We start from the raw sequence: 16,074 nt of genomic DNA on the forward strand, positions 1-16,074 counted from the left end.
CGCCAACCTTTACAGTATTCAGTGACAATAACCCGTTGACTTACATTCTGTCATCAGCAAAGCTCAATGCTACTGGTTGCCAATGGGTCGCTGAATTAGCCGATTTTCATTTCACAATCCGATATCGGCCAGGGAAAGAAAATGTTGATGCTGATTCCCTGTCTAGAATGCCAACAGACATTGAGACAGTGATGAGAGAATGGACTGAAGAACTACCATCAGAGTGTGTCAGTGCCACAGTTCAAGCTGTTGAAGCACAGAAGTCTTCTGAAATACCATGGGCTATGGCAGTGCCAACCCAGTGTGCAGAAGAAGAAATTGGAGTCTCCTCCATCGTGCCATTGTCAAAGAGAGAGATACAGCAAGCACAAGGAGAAGACACTGACATAGGAGCAGTTATTGACTGTATTCGTTCAAAAACAAGACCATCATCCCAACAGCTATGTCTGTTGAACCCAGCCACTAAATGTCTTTTGAGAGAATGGGACAGACTTGTACTAGACGATGATGATGGTATTCTTTACCGTAGAACAGGACGGAGATCATAGCTAGTATTACCTGGAAAATTCAAAGGCATGGTTCTTCAAATGCTGCATAATCAGATGGGACACCAAGGGGTCGATCGCACATCAAGCTTGGTCAGGGACAGGTTTTTCTGGCCTCACATGCAAAAAAAAATTGAGCACCATGTTCTAAGATCATGTATGTGTCTCAAACAGAAAAAACCCAGCCGAGAAACAAGAGCACCCCTTACAAGCAGTCACAACACAGCCGTTTGAACTTGTTTCTGTTGACTTCCTTCATCTGGAAAAATGTAAAGGTGGATATGAATATATCCTCGTAATCATAGACCACTTTACCCAATTTGCTCAAGCCTATCCTACAACATCCAAATCTGGCAAAACTGTGGCTGACCGCCTTTTCAGTGATTTTGTGTTGAGATTTGGATTTCCTTTTCGCATACACCATGACCAAGGTGGTGAGTTCGGAAATCGGCTCTTCACACAGTTGAGAAAGTACAGTGGCATTGCAGGATCTAGAACTAGCCCCTATCATCCCCAGGGAAATGGGCAGGTTGAAAGATGTAACCGTACATTGCTGCAGATGTTGAGGACTTTGACAGAGTCACAAAAGTCCAACTGGAAAGAGTCACTGAACAAATTGGTTTATGCTTATAACTGTACCAGATGTGAAACAACTGGGTTCTCCCCATTTTTCCTGTTATTTGGTCGATCCCCCAGACTCCCCATCGATGCACTTTTTGGTTGGGAGACAAAGTGGATTCATCTGTCTACATCCCCGCTATAGAGTCTGAATCTTCTTTGATCAATGATCCACACGTGCTGGATCATGACTCTGGTATAGCCCCTCAAGTGCCACAGAGTGATGAACCAGAACTATCTCCCTGTGAGCCAGCTCCTGTAATTCAGGGTCAAGGAAGTGAGATCGCAGAACACCTAAGGAACTACCAGCCGCTCAGAAGAGAAAGAAGGACCACCAAGACATTTCACATATGACATCCCTGGAGCTCCTACTTGTCAACATGTAAGGGCCGAGAACCATGCACCCTGCCAACACCTCCATGTAAGATATAGTGGTGCACAAACAGTTAATCCTTGGATGTGTATGTCTCAGTATACTTGCCCACAACCTTGTGTCTCATTTATGAGAGAATGGACTGTTTAAGAAGAGAACTGATGGTGAATAGGCCAATTTAACAAATTACAGTTGCCCTAAAGTTCAAGGACTGTTGCTGTGCTAGGGCGCCTTTTCCAAAGGGGAAAGGGCAAAAGGTGGGAACTATGGACTGTTTAGAGGACTAGAGACATTTCATTAGTCATGGACTTATTTTTGCTTACTTGCCTTGAACACTAACCCCTTATCCAAACATGGACTTTTGCTTGCTTTCTAATGAAAAAAAAGTGTTAATTGAAGGAATATGCATGGAAGCTAAAGTCAAAGTAAGGTAGATAATCTTGCTCTTACTGAAAAAAAAAAAGAAAAATGAAGAAGAATGGTGTTCCGATGGAGATGTCGGGACGACATCTAATTTTGGAGGGGACTGTGTAAAGGGTTAAACATGCAAAAATTAATGTGGTGATGAAGGGTTAAATTTTCTCTATGTTCACTTTCATTACTTACATTTTTTTTATATACATCTATTGTAGCTAGTTTTTCTGTTCTTAGAAAAGGATTTCAGGTTAAAAAAAAAAAACTCAGTCTATCAAGACATCGTTTTGTACATTGAGAAGTTGATCTGTTTTCTACTGGCTTATACTGGGTTGATTATCGATAGGTATCGATTGCTCATGCCTGTTTCAGCCGAGGAGGGGCGCTCTCGTTGTGTTTTTGCTCATTCGACATAAAGACGCAGACGAGACGATACACTGGAAAGTTTGTCCTTTCGTTGTTTCCCCTCTCTACAGGGTTACTACAAGTACTACTGTCCATGACAAGGGTAGAGAGGTAAATTTTGAAATTTGAAAAATCTAAAAGGACACATCTTGGTTTTTTCATTTGGAAGGGCATCTAAGAGGTCACTTCTTAAAAAGCCTCCGATTTCTAGAATAACCTTCCAGATAACGTTCAGGACACAGTCACTTCTAGTCTAGGCTCAAAACTCACTGGATTAGTTTAGGTTTTGTTAGTAGTTGATTCCTTGTAAATAATGGTTGTAGTTTCATGGGGTCATGGACACAGGAAATTGTGGTGAACTCAGATGCTGTTGCTGTCGACCTGCCACTTGCTCACAATCACTCAGGTTTGTGGACAGTGGCATGGATGGATAGATGGATGGTGTTTCAGGGTGCTCTTGTGTCTGTTACCTCATAGCTCTCTTCTTTTTGTTAAGTTATTAGAGTCAGATCTGCTGGAGTCGCTAAACACAACTGGGTCCTAGACTTCCTGACTGGGGACAGCATCTCCAGCACCATCACACAAGGCAATGTTCTGAGTCCTCTTCTGTTCACCCTGCTGACTCATGACTGTGTGGCAAAACACAGCTCAAACCACATCATAAAGTTCGCTGATGATACAACAGTGCTCAGTCTGATAAGCAAAGGCAACAGCCAAGAAAGCCCAGCAGCGTCTCTACTTTCCCCGGAAGCTAAGAAAAGCCCATTTCTCTCCACCCATCCTCACCGCCTTCTACAGAGGCACCATAGAGAGCAGCTGCACAGTTTTTAGTCTTTTGTCTTATTAGTGAATTTCTATAAAGCTGCATCAGTTTTAAAGAGTTCTATACAAATAAATTTGATTTAGTTTGAATTGAAGTTTTTTTCATCAGGAGAGCACCTGCAGGGAACATCTGTTTATTCTATTGTGGGGGCTTCTATAGAACGTCACATCAAATTTTCTCCACTGAAGGGGCCTCTATTAGAAAGCTTCCCCTCATTCCCAGACATATAGTGACACCCTTTAAAGCAATGTATCATATTTTGTCCACTGGAGGGGCACCTAACTGGGCAGCATTATCATCAAGGTTTCTCATCTGTAGGAGCATCCTATACAGCCCTGCATCCTCTGGAACCATTTATAGGGGATACAGTGTTGTAAAGGACACTTCTTTGGGACACTACCCTCCCTGCCCCCCAATGAGTCTGTGGATATATGGAAAATGAGTTTTCTTTTGATTGGCTGCCTGGGATTGTACCTAGTTAAAAAAAAAACATTCAGCCGAGAAACATTCACTCCTTATAAATTCAGCATTAATGGACGGGGTTGAACTGCTGCAGGCTGAAAAGGCAGGTCTAAAGCTGTTAAGGTGTGATCTTTCACAGCAGGAGATTACTGTTCAAACTGGAGTCAGACAGCTTTCAGTTGATAATCGACCAGGATTTATAGTAATGTGATCTGACATCAATTGACACATTAAAGCTGATTATTATTTATGTATTATCATTGTTTTGGAAATGCATTACTGAAGCAATAGTGGATTCACTATACCGGTTTCTTTAGAGTTGAACACCAACACATGACTTGACTGACAAAGAGAGGAAACTGCATATATTTGCTTTTATTGCAAGCTACCTCTTTAATACAAAAGAGGCTACCAGTCTTACACAATGGTAGAAGAACAGTCCTTTGTAGTACAAGTCGTTTGGCAGGATGGCAGAGCTAATCAGTTGCCGTAACGGAAGACACAAGGGCTCTCGGGCAATGGTGGAAGTGGAATTCCCACCGTTATGCTGAGAGGTGGTGTTTTCCTCCTGCACATGCTTGACTGCCTCCTACAGGCCAGAGAGAGAAGACAGTTAAACTTAAACTCACCCAAACTAAGATTACAGACACAAACATGACTGTAAAAAAGGCTCTGATTTCAGGTTAACTTTAATCTTCTGCTGCTTACGTTCAGGTAATTAATGGGGCGAGTATCCTCATCGATGGCTTCAACCTTCTCTACTTCCTCTTCACTGATAACTGGTTTTGCTGGAGCAGGAGGTGGTGTCAGAGCTGCTTCACATTTCACTACAGAAAGAAGACACAGACTTATCAATACTGATAAAACATGTGACGTTGCTGTGAAATAACAGAATTGTTGTATCAGTGCAGTGTTCTGAGTGTGACTGTCTTGATATAGCTGATATACTTCACATATACTCAACACCAGCACTGGATTGCTGCATTATTGATGCAGATTGAGAAAAATAAAGGCATCCTCACCCTGCATGATCACCTCCTCAGATGGAACCTCCTCTTCTTCAACCTCAACTTCCTCCTCCACCTCTGGAGCATCCAGGGCCCACACAATGATTCATGCCATTGTTTATCAAACAGAACATCTCAATATTTAATTTTTAGTCATGATCAAAAGTCTCCAACCCAAAAGGCCATCTCTGTTACCCTAAGTGGGGCAGAAGGTGTGCCCGCAACAGGAGCTTCTGCAGAGCCATCCTCAATGCCCGTGGCAGGAACAGCTAAAGAGCCTCCATGGCTGCCATTAACCCTGCTTCCCAATGAGCCCTTTACTCCAGGGTCCAGCTGAGTCTCAGAATCTAGCGCACCAGACTGCAAGAAAAGGAACTGGATATTAAAGCACTGAACTTTAACACTAATATATGTAAACAAGCTCAGTTCTAAATGGATAGAACGATGTTTGTGATGGGTTTCAGCACAGGTGACTGTACCTTGGTGATGTTGCTGAGGTGATCGATGTCCCTGGATCTGTTTTTGGTGTTGAGCTCTTTGCGTTGACCCCGCGGAAAGGGCCAGAAAGCTGCAGAGGAGGCACAAACACCACCCATTAGAATGTTTATAATAGCTAAATATTTGACAGTAAATGTACTTAAGTATTACTGTGGAAAATGACTGAAGATTATATCTCTCTAAAACGTATCTTGTCAGTTGAGTTGTTTTGTATTTGAGCTTACCACTAAAACATCCAATCAAAATCAATACATAGATAATACTTCATGTTTAGAATTTAGCACAAAGTGCAACTTACTGGTCTACGTCCACCAGGGTGTCTGCCCTGCCTAGAAAATGAAGGTGTGAACTTGGTTTTACAGTTCTTTAGGCAACTGGGGTCCAAGGCCTGCAGAGGAGTTTTATTCGGCTGTACAGAAAGTTAATCAAGTACATGAAGTTAATCAGTGCTGCAGAAATACTTCATCGTAAATGTTACTGTTTACTGCCCAAGAAGATGTAAGTGTAATTCTGACCTTGTCCAATACAACGCCAGGGATTTGTCCCTCAGGCTTCTGCATGCTACTGCTATTAAACTGTAAGCGCAGCAGGAACTCCCGCTCATAGTGCCTCTTCTCCTTCGTTTCAAGGGGCTTCCAGTGTTCTGCAGGAAAGACAAGGATGAAAATCTCACTAAAAGGTCTCGGACAGAATTTTGATCCGGCCCTGAATCCAGGGCTCTGAAATGGGTTAAATACTGTGTAATAGATTAAAAGCTTGAACAGGTTTTGAGTGTGATCATCTTGATATAGCTGATATTCTTGATATATACTCAACATCACCCAGCACTGGATTATTGCGTTATTTCAGAAGAATGAGAAGAAGACCTAACCTTGCAGAGTAACCTAAGGAGCCTCCCCTGTTGTTGCCTCAACTGCCTCCTGCACCTTCAGAGCAGCAGGGGCGCTCTTCCGCACAGATGAAGACTCATCGTCCTGAGGTTGGCTAATTCTGCTGCCGGACGAATGCAGCCTTCGCAATTTGCTGCCCTCAGTCCAGCCCTTCTTGGACAGCACCTGCTGCTGGACCTTAATCTGCTCTCTATCTTCCTCCATCTTGGCCTCTTCATGGATCTCAGCAATTGTCTTTGGGCCCTGAACGCCCCTACTGGGGACCCAATTATGCTATTGCACAGAAAAAGGAGGGGTGGTCACACATCTACACTGACTGCTGAAGTACACAATATAAAACACACAGTCCTGCAGTCTGATGCTGAATAAACTGAACTCTGCAGTAACACACAGAGGTCACCATTCAGACACTGCTGTTCATAAGGTTTGACCAGTAGTTTCTTTTCAAACACAGACTACTGTCAACAAACTCACTTGAATTACTGTGGCTGTTAATAAGTATATTTAACTTATTGGTAAAGGGGGCTTTACGTCTGATGGGGGCAGATTACATCCAGGTTGGGTAATTGGTGGGGAATTGGGGGTAAATGAGAGGAAATTGTTTAGGACTGTGAACAAGAAATAAAGGAGATAGGTGCTGTATTTACCTGTCTGAGGTCTAAAATGTCCTGGAGCATAAAACGGATCCTGGAGGATGTTTTCCTCTGCTTTTTGATTTCCTCCAACTCAATGAAATACTCATCCATACGAGACTGTACATACACACACACACTAGAATCAGGACAACAATGAAGGCAATCTCCAGCAGTGCCGTATCAGACACTGTTGGCATGGCAGGAACAGCTACAGTACAGTTACATGTTTAATGTATGTTGTGTTTTTGCTGCCCTCATTCACAGATTTAACATTCTTATTTATTCTGTATTATATTAAATATTTACTTGTAGTAATCTTATTCAATCCAGAAATGTGTTCTACCTTGGCCTTCTCGTCCAGTTCTTTGCCGATGGTAGACAGAAGCTTGCATAAGCACTCAAGGTTCTCCTCATCTTTGGTCTTAAGCAGCTTGAGAATGCACGGGTGCATAATCGGCTCTGCCAGGATCTTCAGCCTAAACAGTTCTCCAGTAAATTTGATGTTACCTGTGGAGCAACGGCGGGCTCTTTCCACGTCCAGCTGCAGGTGGCGTCGTTCCTCATGCTGGAGAAAATGACGCAATTCAGATTCAGTGTTTGATCTCCCAACTTAAATCACAACACCAGTCTAACGCTATGATGGATAATGTATGCATTGCTATGGCATTACTTGAGCGCTACCGCATGGCTGGCTGTGTGCAGGGTAATGGTGTTTATTACTTTATTATTAGTCACTGACTGAATACCTGCATGTAAGTGACCTCAGCTTATAGCTTATGTAATCCAGTAGAACATTTGAGGAACCGCACCTCTGCTGCTGCATCCAGTTCCATCTGCTTTCGCTCACAGATTTCATCGTCTTTGTGCTTCTCACACTCATCCTGGCAGAGGCTGAGCAGCAGCTTACGGAAACTGACGTAGACGTCCGGATTGTCTGAAGTGGGGACTTTCAGCTGGACAAGAAAAATAGACAAGTGCCTTGCATGTTCTCATTTCTTAGAGTTTTACTTTATTTCCTGTTAGTTGATACCAGGATCTAACGTTACTCAATCTTGAAAAATTATATTTATGATACAATTATGGAACAAAAGAGCAGCAAACCCAAGCATTAACCTTCATTATTTATAAAAATGCTGTGGAAAATAAAGTAAGAAAGATAAGGAAATGGAAAAGAGAGAGAACAAAGAAGAGAGAGAGAGCAGCAGGGTTACTCACCCCTATTAAGCCGTGGCGCATTTTGGCATACGTCTCGGAGAAGTTGGGTTCCGCGATGGCTTTCTCGTACACCAGGTTGATAACGCCCTTCATTCTGTCCTCCGTATCAATGACCAGCTCAGTCAGCTGCTTCATCAGTGGCTGAAACTTCTGAGGGGTCAATTTATTGAGAATGCTGTGGACACGGCGAAACAGCTCTTGGGTCTGCAACGTCTCTGGGCTGTTATCCTGTTCACCACTGGCACTGCACCCACGGGCCTTCTTTACTCCTGGCCTCCATGCATTCTCCACTGTGTTCAGCTTGATGTCACTGTTCAGCAACACACCAGTGATGATTTTGCGAGGCTCCTCGAGTGGACTCAGCGTAAAGCGGAGCGGATTGGGAAGCTGAGGATGTGAACACCACCAATTAAAACATTGTAATATCTAAACATTTAATATTGAACTGTACTTAAGTACAGTTAAGTACGGACAATTACTGAAGATTATTAAGTATCTAAAATGTCTCTTAGTTGAGTTGATTTGTTTTGAATTTAACATTAAAACATCCAACCAAATTCACACGAATAGATAACACCTGTTGGAATAAAGGGCAACTTACTGGTGTACATGAATCTGCAGAGGACTTTCTGCCCTGGTTTGCCAATGAGGGCTTGAATGTGGGCCCACAGCCCTTCAGCCAGCTTGGTTCCAGGGGTTGCAAAGGATTCTTTTTTGGCTGTACAGAAAAGACAACATAGTCTGGTGTGCAGGGTGGACAACACATCCACAATAACCATACAATAATAAACAGTCTGTTCATGGAGCTCTAACACAACTGCACAGCAATAAAAACAAAGAACCTGAGTGGAACCGGCTGTTTCTGGCCTTTGTGAGCAAGTTTAAATGGATAAAAAGCAGAATTTCGAAACAACAATCGAAGTATTAGATACATTTACTTAGGTATAGGTCAAATAGGTAAAGAATTGATAAAAGCTAATTCTATAATGCAAACTTATTACTTTATAAACCTTATGTATACTTATCACATGATCCCTGTCTAATACTTTTCAAACATCAGTTTCAAATGCATAACACTTCATTTCCTTAAAATGTTTTTCAACTTTAAACCTAAATGTTACTGTTTACTCCCCAAGACGGTGTAGGTGTAATTCTGACCTTGTTCAATACAACGCCAGGGATTTGCGGAAGCCCCTCAGGCTTCTGCATGCTAACGCTATTAAACTGGAAGCTCAGCAGGAACTCCCGCTCATAGGGTCTCTTCTCCTTAGTAACAAGGGGCTTCCAGTGTTCTGCAGGAAAGACAAGGATGAAAATCAACCTCACTAAAATTTCTCAGAACAAGTACAATTTCTATCCTACCCTGAATCCAGGGCTCTGAAATAGTTTAAATACTGTGTAATGGATTGATGCAAAGTTTAAAAACAGGTTCTGGGTGTGATCATCTTAATATCACCCAGCACTGGATTACTGCATTATATGAGAAAATTGAGAAGAAAAGAAGGCACCCTCACCTTCTCTTCATTCCCCATGAGAGCTACAGGGGGCTCGTCAGGCATCTCCTGAGCCTTCAGAAGCAGCGTGTCAGGAGAAATGGGTGCATCTGTACTGTCGATGTGTTTGGACTCTGAAAAAGCAGGACCGTCCACTGGAACACATGGAGGAGACTGAGAAGCTCCAGCCTCAGCACTGTCGCTCTGAAGCAGAGCAACAGTCACCTGCTCTGGTGTTTTAGACTGAGGTGCGGGAGTAGTGGCAACTGCTGAAGTCACCACAGGCTTTACATGATCATCTGAAACAGAAAGACAAGCAGCTTCAAGCTGGAGTGCCCAATTTCATTAAACCGTTTTATCAACAAGAAGAGGGCAGAGATCCAGCTGACACAAGAGATCTCAATGCACTTATTTGTTGCACCAGGGTTCACATGGTAGCGTTCACACTTGTTCAAATGAACCGCACAAACCAGGGGTCAGTTTTACTCAATCAAATCCTGCCAAGTCTAAACCTAAAAGAAGAGCGGTCCTTACGATGTAGGATCATGACAGGAGCCGGTGGAAGTAGGGTTTCACCATTAGTCTGAGGTGGATCTCCCATATCTGGGCCTGCAGACTGAAGATAAAGAGGGGTCAGTCCACTTCAATCGTTTCATTAACTGAACATACTTTAGAAACAGTGAAACACTGCAGAGTAATGTACACAAAGAATACCACCAGCAGCTAACTCACCTGAGGTAGCGTGGGAGAACACAGCGCTCTTGCACTGGACATGATCTCCTCCGTGACATCACGCCCTCCCTGATGAGGGTCTCTTATTCTGATCTGTAGGGGACAGGTAGGATAGTTCTCATCAGGCTAAAACCGAACTTCTGTGTGCGTATAGATAACAGTGAGTTATACAGTATCAGAAACTACATAATCCAGTCTATTAGAGGTTACTTGGTGGTTCAAACAGTGCTATTCAGTGGAGTTTAAGCTTTCAGTACTAATGTTAGGGTTGTTCACTTGTTCACTCAGAAATCAAATTCTAACTTTTCCTCCTATTTTAACTCAAATATTTTTACATTAAAATATGACAAGAATTCAATTCAGGCTTCACTGATTTGTTTACAGTTTATTTGAGATCAAATTTGTTTAAATTTTAATTCATCAAACTTGTTCTATTACCAGTTTGCGCTCCCTTTTCTCCTGCTGGGGTGGGTCTTGGTGAGGAGGTGGGGCCTGTTGCTGCAGGGCAGGGTGCATGAAAACAGGCAGGGTGGCTACTGTATCCTGGATCTGTGGCTGAGCAGTGTAATAAGCTGCAGCTGGAGGAGAGAACACCATCAGATAAATACTTTGGGTACAATCCCATTTTAAAAGAATACGCATATGCACACTATAACTTACCATATGCAGTACTGTAATCAGCGTTGGTTCCAGGGTAGACGCTTGTAGCCGGGCTGGCCATGGAATATTCCTGGGCCTGGGAGAAGTACAGAAAACCGTACTGCAACACAAAGGAAAGTTGGTTAAAGTTGCATTATGTTTTTCCTTTGTAAGCTGCAGTGATCTCTCTCCCATCTCTATTTACTCAAGCTGTCTACAGAATAACATGTTGCATGGCAGAATCGGTGGGTCTGTGGGTATGGATGTACTGGTTATGGGTAAAGGTGAGGGTATGGATGGTGAGATGGATGTGTAAAGGTATGGAGAGTGGCTGATAAGGGTATGGATGCTTATGCTATGAGTAAGGGAATGGATGTAAATGGGAATTAGTAAGGGTTTGGATAGTGATGGTATGGGTAAGAGTATGGATGGTAAAGGGAATTAGTAAGGGAATTGAGGGTAATGGGAATTAGTAAGGGTATTGATAATGACGATATGGGTGAGGTTATGTATCAAAATCAGAGGCAAAAAGGAGGCCTGAATGTGCAAGCCCACCCAAACACATACACACACGCACACACACACCCCCCTCAAACATAAAGCAAAAGTTAGAGCAGCTTAGCAACAATGAGCTCAAATATCTTCATAACTGATAAGGTGTGTGAATTTGTACCTGTCTGAACTGCGATGCGGAGTTCATTTGTGGTGGGGGTCCGTAGAAAACCAACAGGGGCTGGCCTGGGGGGTAGGCAGCCTGTTGAGAAGCAACGTATGACCACGGGTGGACGGAGTTGATCACAGGTTGTGGAAACATCTCGACACACTGAGCTGAAGGTGCGAACACTTCTCTCTCTCTGATGATTCTAAACACATTCCATGAGCAGTTCCATTCCATTACATCACAATGACAGCCTTAGTGATGGTGGAGAACTCCAGCAGTGCTGCACGGAAACCTCAGGATTCAGTACCAGTCCTCAGCACTACAGTCCTGTGAGAAAGTGTTGGCGCCCCGGTTGATGTTTTTGTCATAAACATGTTCAATCTATAAAATCAATCTAATCAATAAAGTAGAATCTCATTGTATCTCATGTTTTTATTATCCAAATGGCACTAAATTCTTGTTACTGTTTTTTAAAATGTTGCTTTTTATATGTAGATGTAACCATTTTAATGTTCAGAGAATTATTTTACTGAATACATTTTCATTTTTATTTCACATTTTTACAGTTTTTTAGTTTTTTAGCACTTAATATTGTCATTATTTTCAATAATTATCCCACCAAAATTAACATCTAACAGTCAAGTAAGACATTATAAACAATCCAACTGAATATAAATTCCTAATATTAAAAAGTATTACAGTGAGCACAAGTTAGGGGTTTTCAATAAAGTGGCCAGTGCGGAAGCTTACGGCAGGGGGTCCTGATAAATTGGCCAGTGAGGAAACACAAGGCAGGGTTTCCTAAACTTCCAGGGCAGTGTGTCGAAAACCATACAGTTGATCAGCTGGAGCACGAGGTGGACTCATGCGTTCATCTTCATCTGATTTTCACTATATGGACAGAAGTAACTGGTATCTTCTGAAATTAAGGCAGTTAATAGTTCATCCATCTTTTTTAGTAGAAGGCTTTCTAGCAGATTTATTTCTAGCTGGAGCATTGCTGTGAGAATTTGATTGCACTCAGAAACATTCATGTTAGTGAAGTCAATATGTTGGATGATCACTACTGCACCTCATCCCCAATTTCCCAACTTGTCTCTAAAGTAATCAAGGAGCCTCATTTCAGATAACACTGTTTCACTGCTCCACAGCTTAATACTGGGTGACTTTATACCCCTCTAGTCCACACCTGTCATTAGGCATAGTGCCAATAGGTTCATGTTTATCTGCTCGAGAGAGAGTCCCATTCAATTGGCAATACTTATCTACAGGGACTACACAGGCTGTGTGTGCATTTGCACATCTGTGTCAGCATTCATTAGAAGGGGTGTCCACAAACATTTGGACATATACATGCACAAAGAATTTAATTTAACATATATGCCCAGTTTATAATATTATGTGCATACACTATGTTTGTGGACAGCCCTTCTAATGAATGCATTAGGCTAATTTCAAGTTAAGTTAAGTAACACACACTTGAATGTGTGTGTGTTACACCAGTAAGTTTGCATGTGTTGCTAAATAGCTGAAATGTTTATCCCATATTACAAGAAAGTTGGCATATATATCTGTCAGCCCCTCGGTATCACGTCCTCCCCCCGGGACGATTCCGAGCCGCCGCCCACAGGCCCAAATAGTCGTCTAATTCTTGTGTTTGGTTCTTTTCATGTGTATCGTTTGTGATTCATGTTCATTTCTGTTTATTCTGTTCATCTGAGTTCATTGTGTCGAGTCATGTAGATTTAGTTCATGCGTTTCACCTGAGGCGGGGGGTACTTAAGGGGCTTCAACGCTTAGTTCCATGCCGAGAATTGCAAGTTTGGAACCTTGAGGTAGCATGGCTCACGGTGCGTTTAGGCCAGTTTCGTCCACGTTCTCGAGCAGGCCATCTGGCCATCCACGGATTCAGCGAGGCGCTCTTGTCGCTACCAAGATATACCCACATCTCTCGTTCCAGCTAAACCTCCAGCAAGATCGGCTAGGCCGACCCATCCTGGAACTGCTGTGTGAGCATGGGTTGGCCTAGCCGATCTTGCCGGGAGTTTAGCTGGGGGACCAGCTAAACCCCCATCTCAGGTGTGTTTGTTTTCACCCTCTGGTTTGTCAGGTTTGTGTTGTGTTCACGTTTATGCCCTGTATCTGCTGTTTCTTTTGCCTTATTTTGCCCCATGTATTTTTTTTAGTTGTGTTATCAAACTACTAGCTTAGAATCCATTTCTGCAAATGTTCATCCCTCTGTGTCTGGCCTAACCCACCATGACAATATCAAACATTTTAATTTTATATATTCCAATGTCATAAATATGAACATATGATTAATCGTAAGTACTTTTTAAACTCTGTGCTGGACTGTCAGTCGATGTTTCTAAATAACAATTAGTCATTCCATGTCAAAAATTACATATGCATTTACATTACTTAAAGGGAAATCACAAGTTTTTTTTTAATTGCTAAATTGTTGTGGCAGATGGCTGGCTCCTCAAGAGCCAATTCTCCCGGGTGCTGGTGCTCTCAGAGGTGCTGAATCTTTCTGTTTCAGCACCATGGTTGGAGAAATAAAAAAACGAAACCCTCGTGGCCAGGGGGAGGGACCAACAAACTGACACTCCCTCACACTTTCTGTCTTCCTCTTTCTTCTTGTTTCTCTTTAGATCCCAGGAGACTAAAACCTGTCTCAGCTGATGCTGATCTCTTCCCCCATCTGCATCTTTCTGAATCCTTGAGCTTTAGAAATGCAAAGTGTGTACAGGGATGGTAAAAGAGTATCAAGCTGTCTCTGCAGAGTGTGACCGGTCAGGTAAATCAATATGCAGTACTTTAATGGTAGCAACAGAAAAAATACTTAAAAAACACATGTTATTTAATCTGCTTTTAATAACATGTTTTCTCAGTACTGTCGCTAAGTTTAGAGTTTTTTTTTGGAGATGTGTTTAAACACATCTCCAAGAACTTTCCTCATTTTCTCAAACCTCTAAACACAAACTCAAAAGAGTTTCTACAAATTTCTTGCAAAATAAAAAAAAACAGCTCTCAAAACCATGGTCTCTCTTTCTTTAAAAAAAATTATTCCTTCCACCAAAACAGCCCACACATCTATCATATGATCATTCCTTACAGAGCATCAGATAAACACTAATGTAATTAAGTCCAAACACTACCATCAAAAGTGTTCATAAGTCAAAAGTATGTTTTGCTCCATGAGGCCATGTTACATATTAAAATGTAAATCAGTGTGTGAAAACAAGTTCATTCCCAGATGACCACAATCATCATGCAGTGAACTTGTAGTACCACAGTACGGTATAGTCCTGGGAATATTACTTGGAAAATCCCATCCTCCTTGGTGAGTTTTACGATACAGGACTTTCTTCTTAAGCACAAGTTTCTTGAACCCATGTTCAAACAAAGCCAGCATGTTGATACCCAACCTATTGGTCTGGATTTGCATTAGGTGAGATCTCCTAGTTGTTCTACACATCCACTGTGCCTACCAGTGGTCTCAGAAACACTCACCCTGTTGCATTTCGCTGCATTCACTGCTGATGGTGATATCCACCCTTGAGTTTATGGTTGACAAAAACTACAGGACACAACCCCCAAGAATTTAGCAGAACCTTTAGGTCTGTGGGCTGTTTCCACTTTCTGGATCTTTACAGGGTCCGTAGTTATTCTAGCCCTGTACACAAATTTACCCACATATTTCACTTGTGCTTGGCAAAACTCACACTTATCAATGGAGACTTTGAGTCCGTGTTCTTCCAAGCAACACACTTTAAGCAAGTGACCCTCATGTCCCTCCAGAGTTCAGCTAAATACAATGAGGTCATCCAGATATACAAGACTCTGCAGCAGTTTCATATCTTTCACTGCTCTCTCCGTTAATTTCTGGATTCTGGAAGGTGCCCCTGTAATTTTTTGTGGCATTTGTTCGAATTGGAAAAAAACCCAAAGAGGCATATGAATGCTGTTTTCACCTTGTCTGATTTTGCCATTGCAATCTGATAGTAGCCACTCATTAAATCCAATACTGAAAACCATTTACTGCGTGCCAGGTAGTCCAATGCACAGCGTCACTTGTATTTAATGTGCGACAGTTGATACTCATCCGGATTCTGCCATTTCTCTTATTTTGGCCACAACAATAGGAGAGGTAGGGGAAGGATTGGTGCAATCAAGGAAAACATAGTGTTGACTCTTTTATAATTCCAGCCACATGCAGTTCTTGTAGATGACATTAAATCTCCTAAAACCTCCTTAAAATCCTTCATCCTTCCCGTAAAAGTATCACAGCGGTATGCTGTATTACTGGGAGTATGGTATTTACGTGACTTTAATATCTCATCTCAATTTTAAGTCATAAGTCAATTTTAACCATCAGTCAAAAACAACTGCAAACAAATGCTGAACTACTCTGATTTAGGAGAGAGAAGCTGGATAGCCTTGCTTCAGTTAGCCTTAGCTTATCTACACATACACAGAGTATCAGAAAGTACAGAGCAGTTGCTCTGTTAAGTAACTGCTGAGCTACTGACACAACTGTTGATAATAAAAAACTTGTGCCTGGTGTTGGAGTGACAGAAAGGCGAAATGAGACCAGTGATGCTGTGTTTGGACTCACAGCCAGCTATCTAGACAAAACTGAGCACCATAACTGAGTCTTA

The 16,074-nt window shown here is 42.2% G+C and overlaps 1 protein-coding gene across 1 annotated transcript; it reads right to left on the reverse strand.

Moving 5' to 3' along the window:
* Positions 1–3,090: 3,090 nt before the first annotated feature.
* Positions 3,091–11,563, reverse strand: LOC140575489 (uncharacterized). Its single transcript, XM_072695839.1, has 19 exons — positions 11,423–11,563; positions 10,771–10,870; positions 10,549–10,688; positions 10,111–10,203; positions 9,913–9,994; positions 9,400–9,677; positions 7,886–8,272; positions 7,480–7,623; positions 7,014–7,235; positions 6,683–6,787; positions 6,054–6,308; positions 5,661–5,864; positions 5,452–5,554; positions 5,127–5,215; positions 4,843–5,007; positions 4,663–4,723; positions 4,349–4,467; positions 4,062–4,229; positions 3,091–3,147 (listed from the first exon to the last, which is right to left on the reverse strand). Exons 1-19 carry the CDS (start codon positions 11,561–11,563, stop codon positions 3,091–3,093), a joined length of 2,913 nt encoding a protein of 970 aa, XP_072551940.1.
* Between the last annotated feature and the right edge of the window lie 4,511 nt (positions 11,564–16,074).

The sequence above is a fragment of the Salminus brasiliensis genome, chromosome 13, assembly GCF_030463535.1.
Source record: "Salminus brasiliensis chromosome 13, fSalBra1.hap2, whole genome shotgun sequence".
NCBI classification, from domain to species: domain Eukaryota; kingdom Metazoa; phylum Chordata; class Actinopteri; order Characiformes; family Bryconidae; genus Salminus; species Salminus brasiliensis.